At 40.5% G+C, this 7,081-nt stretch overlaps 1 protein-coding gene across 1 annotated transcript in view; it reads right to left on the bottom strand.

The window, feature by feature from the left end:
• LOC107625020 (serine/threonine-protein kinase tricorner) overlaps nucleotides 1-2,828 on the bottom strand; it is a gene marked incomplete in the record, with an annotated part of 8,873 nt that extends 6,045 nt beyond the window's left edge. Inside the window, 3 exon segments of the mRNA XM_016327537.2 lie at nucleotides 825-999; nucleotides 1,901-2,197; nucleotides 2,466-2,828. Of these exon segments, the coding sequence (XP_016183023.1) occupies nucleotides 825-999; nucleotides 1,901-2,130 (405 nt within the window).

The following is a 7,081-nucleotide window of genomic DNA, read 5'->3' as shown; positions in this document are numbered from 1 at the left end:
AATTACTGGCAGACAGAAACACACAAATCAAGAGGGGGACAGGAGAGAAAAGAAGAGAAGCGGGGGAGGGGGGAGATAAGACTCAACAGGGTAATATTTCCAGCTTTTGCACAAGTTCCATGAATGAACTTGTAGTTAAAAGAGTGTGTTTCAGAAAACACCTTTTTTTTCCCTTTCAGTAGAAATCAGCTCTTTTATATGTAGGCACAAGTCTCTTCAGCATAATGAAAAATGTCTTTTCAAGTTTCTTTTTGAAGGAAAAAAATATAGCAGAAACAGAATTTTTCTTTTAGATTTGTTATTTATCCAGCAAAGCAGCAAGGTTATATATTCTGAGAGTTGGTACTCCTACTTAATTAATTGTATGCAAAAATTATGACTAACAACAGGATGTTGTAGTCTTGGATTCTTGGCCATATACTAATGCATATTGTCCCAATTATTCACATGAAACCATGATATCCCTGGATCTCTCTCTTTTTTCCAAACAAATAAATATATATGATGATACCCCAAGAGGACATTAGAAGAATGAATGCCTCATAAGCTCTTTTCTAGCCCATATTACCATTAAAATATCTTATTGTTCGTGTATCTCTCTTAAGAATTACTTCAGTTTTAATATGCACATAATAAATCAAGAGTATATAAAAAAGGAATATTTTAAATATATATCGAGGTAGCCTGCAGAAAATTAACTTCATTTTTAATTTTTATGAATGGAAGCAACTAGCCAGTCCACCAATACAAAATAATCATAACACGGAAGAAGAAAGCATAAGCAATCATCAGGTGACAAAAATACCACGTAAGTAGATACATACCTCACCAAATGCACCTTTGCCAATCATAGTCAGCAATTCAAAATCATCAACTCCCATCTTATGCCTTTGAAGGCGCATATATTCAGTTTCCTTTTTTTCCAAAAATTTAAGTAGGTTGTTTTGATCTTCCTCAGAGACATCAGCATCAGCCAACTTCTTTTCCAAAAAGGTACGACTGTGATAAACAAGTTACACATTATAAAATTTTACCATAAGATTTGCAAGCAACTAATATAATACAGACTACCACTCAAGCAAAGATAGTTATTCCAGTCCAGTCAATCTTGAAATGCTTCACTAAGGATATGGGGAGAATAACTACCGCTACAGTCATAACTGTTCATCTATCCAGCTCCCATAGAAATAGATTTTGAACCCATTAACTTATTACAACCTCATAACACCCATAATACTAGAACTTTGTGAAATGAGCCAAGGACCTCGGATCATGAGAGTTCCTTCCTCAAGAACAGAGAAGAGAGATATATTTAACAGCTTATTTTAGTGTTTAGGACTTTAGGGCAACTCATTGTTTCTACAAATAGTCCTTCAAAACACATGGATCCCAAACAGGTGAAATTATAGCAAATGAACTTATTAGACTGAACTCCAAATGATACATAAGCCACTTTCAATCTCCAAAGTCGCACTTCATTTGAATATCCACACGAGTATGTTAGAACTGACTTAATGTTCATGGGAAATACAAGCTAAAACAATATTGTGAAATTCAACAGCTCTTTTTGCAAATTGAATTGTATTAATGTGAATCATGGCATTCCCTCAAAAAAACAAAAGATAACGATGTCAGCAAGCACTCTTCACATATTTACATAAACATGTGAGAAAAAAACAGTTATGATGGTTTAGTGACAGTTTTATTTGAGAAATGGTAGTGGATATTGCCACACCCAAATTGACTAGTGATGACTAGTGAATCTAAGATTTGGCATCAACCAACACTGTCATGCCAGCTATGGGTATAGGCAAGTGAGTTAGATTCACCTGAGCACTTTCATGTATGAAAATCAATTATCACCTGAACAGACTAAAACCAGTAAAGTAGGAAATCGTACCGCTCCTTCCTCTCCTGAAGATTCTTCATTTGCTCCTTGTAATGGTTTTCAATATACTGCTTTGCTGCTGCAACCTTCTGCTTTGTGTCATTGGAAAGAGAAGCTTCATCAACCACTACACTCGAATCGTCTGCTCCTCCTCCGTTGTTATCATCCTCCTTCTTCTTTCCAAACCCTTTTGTTTTATCACGAGGCTGAAACTTCTGAAACCAACTCCTCGCCGAATCCATTTCCTCAACGTCAGTGTTGGGCACTTCACACACTAACTACCATCCTTTGTGCACATTACCAATGTAACTACATATACATAAATAGTATTAGAACAAATTGTTACATAGATGTGCATGTGCATGAGCTATTGAGCTATGATTTTTACTCACCATACACACACAAAGGGAAAATCATTTCCTTTTTAAAAAAAGAAAAGCCCCCCCCCCCCTCTCTTTCGTTTTTCATGCGATTTCCAATTTTTCATATGATTGAATTTTTTATTACTTGAATTCAGATACTCACAGAATATAAAAAAATAATAATAATAATGAACCGAAAGATTCTCATGCAGTACCTTCGAGTCCTCAGCTTGAAAGCTTTCTTGTCCGGAGGCAAAAACCGTGGGAAGCAGTGGCGCGAAGCCGCGGAATTAAATTATCGAGATACTTATAGGGATTAAGAGAACTAAAAATTGAGCTTGAACCGAAGAGAATCACGTTTTATTGGAAGAAGGTGAGAATTCGAAGGTACTTATGATCCTCCGAAACCCTAGAGAGAGAAGAAGCGAAATTTGGGTATGTGAGGGAAGTGAGAAGAAGGAGAAGAAGAAGAAGAAGAAAAAAGAGAAGAGAGGGAAGAAAAAAAGAGGACTTGTGTGTACAGTATAGTGTTCTCCGCGTGAGATTTTCTGTTGTCAGTTGTGTTGTCTTTGTGTTCCTTTCTTACAATACATATTTATTTACATTGCATAACCATTTTGTTATGGTGTTTAAATGGCGTTGCCTAGTTTATTAAAAAATGTTAAAAATTAATATTTAATTATTATATTATTTTATAATTATATAAGAGAGAAAATTTTGGGGAAACAATTTAATTATAGTGTGAATCATCAATAAAACATTTACTAATTAATAGAAATAATAAACATTCATTAAATTTTCGTAAATCATGTTTTAGCATAAATAGATAATTAATATTTTTGTGAATCAGATTTTGGACATTTAATAAAAATAATAGGCATGTTACATGAATAATGTTTTAGGAAAGTATCTCAATACCTAATTTTATGCGTAATTTTTAGGGTAAATTACTTTAATAAACCAAGTTCAATCCAAAATTATTCAAATTCTCTAAAATGGAATAGGCTACTTGAATGACCTAAGTTGTATTTTTATATAAATCGAATTGATTAAATTCGATTTATACAAACTGATACTAAATCGAAGCCATTAAATTCGAATTGCATACAAATGAAAATTTTGTATAAATCGAAACTCATAGTTTCGAGCACTAAATCGAAACAATAAGATTCGATTTGTATTTGTATGTAAACCGAACCCATTCAGTTTGATTTATAAGGGTAAATACCCTTTTCGGCCCCTGAGCATTTTAAATTGGGACATGTCGCACCTTTATTATCCAAAAACCTCAACCAGGTTCTCAACCATCAACATTAGTGAACGTATCGACCCCTGTGACTGGTTACCAACAAGTTGCCTGGATGACGTGTCAGGTGGAGGCTAAGTTGTCAAATGCAAGTGCCACGTGTCACTAGAAATTGTTGTAGGGACTAAAAACCCCCCTCCCTGCCCAAACTGTTCTCAGCCCCACCGGCAACACCCTCCACTCACCACCCCTCCCCAGCACTCCTCCACCACCGCCACTGCCGCTACCACTACAACCGCCTCACAACCTTCTCAACTCATGCGAGTCATCCACCTCTTCTTCTTCCTCCACAACCTCCCAAAGCTTCACCCAATGGAGGTTCTCTCTCCCGACAACACCTTCCACCACTACCACCACTACTCCTCCGCCACAACAACCACCAACAACTCCACCACCGCTTCTACTTCCCAACAATCTCGAAGAACTCTTTCACCTCTCCGAGCTTCAACTCACTACCACCGCCTCACAACCTTCGCAACTCATGTGAGTCCTCCACCTCTTCTTCTTCCTCCACAACCTCCCAAAACTTCACCCAGTGGAGGTTCTCTCTCCCGACAACACCTTCCACCACCACCACCACTACTCCTCCGCCACAACAACCACCACCAACTCCACCACCGCTTCTACTTCCCAACAATCTCGAAGAACTCTTTCACCTCTCCGAGCTTCAACTCACAATCGGCTCCGAATCCGACTGCGCCGCAACCATCCACCTTCTAGAACGTTCTCTCGTCCCAAACCCTCCTCAACAGCACATATGAACACCTTATCCCAGCACATACGACGCCGTTTCAGTTGCAGGGAGGGGTTTTTAGTCCCTGCAACAACTTCTAGTGACACGTGGCACCTGCATTTGACAACTCAGCCTCCACCTGACACGTCATCCAGGCAACCTGTTGGCAACCGGTCACAGGGGTCGATACGTTCACTAATGTTGATGGTTGAGGACCTAGTTGAGGTTTCTGGATGATAAAGGTGTGACATGTCCCAATTTAAAATGCTCAGGGGTCGGAAAGGGTATTTACCCGATTTATAATGATACGTGGCCATTTAGGTAAATCGAATCTAATAGGTTCGATTTGGTATGTATTACATTATGTGAGTAAAGCGAATGCAATTAATTCGATTTATATATTACTGACGTCTATAAATACGAGTTCAACGTGAAATTTTTACCATAGTGAGATTCACAATGGCTAGTGATGAGAGTTTTGTAGCTCTTGTGCATTATAGAGGGTCCATTAAGAAAAAAATGTGATCAGATATTAAGTTTACTGATAAGGACCTGCTGAGTATTTTCTCAAACCTTCGACGAGTTTTGCTGAGTTTAAGGATACTATACTCCAGAAACTAGGTATGCTTGGCGTCAAACAGTTGGAGAAGTTGTTCTGTAGAATCCCTATATCCGTGTTACGTGATGATGTGAAGTATGATTCATTTGTTATTGGCAGTGACAAAGACTTGCAAGTTCTGCCCCATTGTCGCTGTTAGTTTCCCGAGGTGAGAACTTTGGAACTGTTGGCTAAGCTTGTAGATGTGGTATCTAGTTATGCAGGTTCGAATCAGAATCCTCAATCCTCAGGACATCCAGGCTTCTCTAGTTCCATGCCTGTTGGTGCCTCATCGGTTGCGCCGGTCATTGCATCCGAGGCAGTTTTAGTTGCTTCTCTTTCTTTTGCATTCAATCTAAACTGCAGTGGTGATGCCGGAGTTGGTGAGACTGGACCGTTGGGGGAGGTAGCATTTGCGACGCCCGATTCTCCTGCAACAGTCTTGGTCTTTGGAGAGGTTGGAGTACCTGATGGGGTTGAGGATGCACTGCATGATGATGATGATGATGATGATGATGTGGAGTTCGCCACAATAGCGGATGATAGTGACGATGAGACACCACGGCCGACTCCAGCTGTGGGTGGGGGAGCATCTAGTTTGGGTAATAATCAGTTCCCCTCACACTTCTCAGCTTTGGACTTGGATGCCATGGCACCTCACGGGGATCCAGGAGTACCTGTTGGGTTCGGGGATAGAGAGACACAGAATACAAGAGTTGTATCTGAATTTCAAGTTGGTTAGCAGTTTCAGGATAAAGAAGAAGTCGTGTTAAGCGTGAAGACTTATAGCATTCGCCATGGGGTTGAGTACAAGGTATGGGAATTCGATAATCGCAAGTACTATGGCAAGTGCAAGGAGTTTGGCAGCGGGTGCACATGGCTCATTCGGGTTAGCCTCCGCCAGTGCAGAGGTATTTGGGAGGTAAAATGATACAATGGTCCTCACACTTGTCTAGACACATCGATATTTAGTGATCACAGAAAGCTTGATTATCATGTCATATCGGCCTTCATACTACCCATGATTAGAGTTGATGTTGTCGTCTCGATAAAGGTACTGCAGAATGCCACGGAGGCACACTTTAGGTTCAGACTGACTTACAGGAAGATTTGGATGGCTAAACAGAAATCCATGGCCCAGATTTATGGAGATTGGGAGGAGTCATATAATTACTTGCCACAATGGGTATTGGGTGTTCAGATCATGATGCTAGGTAGTGTTGCGGTGTTAAAGATAAGTCTTGTGCGGGTTGGTGGGTAGGTGGATGACTCTGCAGCTTATTTTCATCAGCTTTTCTGGACATTCCCACCGTGTATTGAGGCGTTTAGATATTGCAAGCCATTGGTCAGTGTGTATGGTACCCACCTGTATGAGAAATACGGCAGTACACTGTTGGTCGCGATTGTACAGGACGACAACTCCAGCATCATTCCTATTGCATTTGCACTTGTGGAAGAGGAGAATGCAGAGTCGTGGTCATTATTTCTATCTCACATGCGACAGCATGTAACCCTTCAGCCAGGTATACTTGTCATATCAGATAGGCACAATGGGATAAAGGCTACATTGGAAGCTCCAAACGGTGGCTGGCTTCCGCCTACTGCATATAGGGCTTTTTGCATCCAACACGTGGCTGCATATTTCGCACTGAGTTTCAAGGGTAAGGATGCACGGAGGTGGTTAGTGAATGCTGCTTATGTCAAGACCGAGGTCAATTTTCACTACTGGTTTGACATTCTTCGTGCCGAAGATCCTGCTATGTGCGACTGCGCTAATCAGATTGACTATGCACATTGGACTCAGCATTGGGACGAAGGTAGGAGATTTGGACACATGACTACGAATATATTTGAGTGTGTGAACTCGATACTAAAGCGTTTGAGGAACCTTCCAGTCTGTGTGTTGGTGAAGGCCACTTACGGGAGATTGGCCGAGCTATTCGTCCGGAAAGACAAAGAGGCCGAGGCACAGTTAGGAACTGGGCAGCAGTTTAGTCAGCATCCGATTAAGGCAATTAAGGCAAATCTGAAGGCCTCAAGGTGTTTCACAGTGACTTTGTATGACAGAGACAACTCAGAATTTACTGTGGCAGAGACCACTCCGACAGAGAGTTTTTCACTGGCACATACAGAGTATCCCTCACCGATCACACATGTGATTGCGGCTATTTCCAAACACTTCACTATCCATGTT

The sequence above is a fragment of the Arachis ipaensis genome, chromosome B02, assembly GCF_000816755.2.
Source record: "Arachis ipaensis cultivar K30076 chromosome B02, Araip1.1, whole genome shotgun sequence".
Taxonomy (NCBI): Eukaryota; Viridiplantae; Streptophyta; class Magnoliopsida; order Fabales; family Fabaceae; genus Arachis; species Arachis ipaensis.
This window is presented reverse-complemented; position numbering and strand designations above follow the sequence as displayed.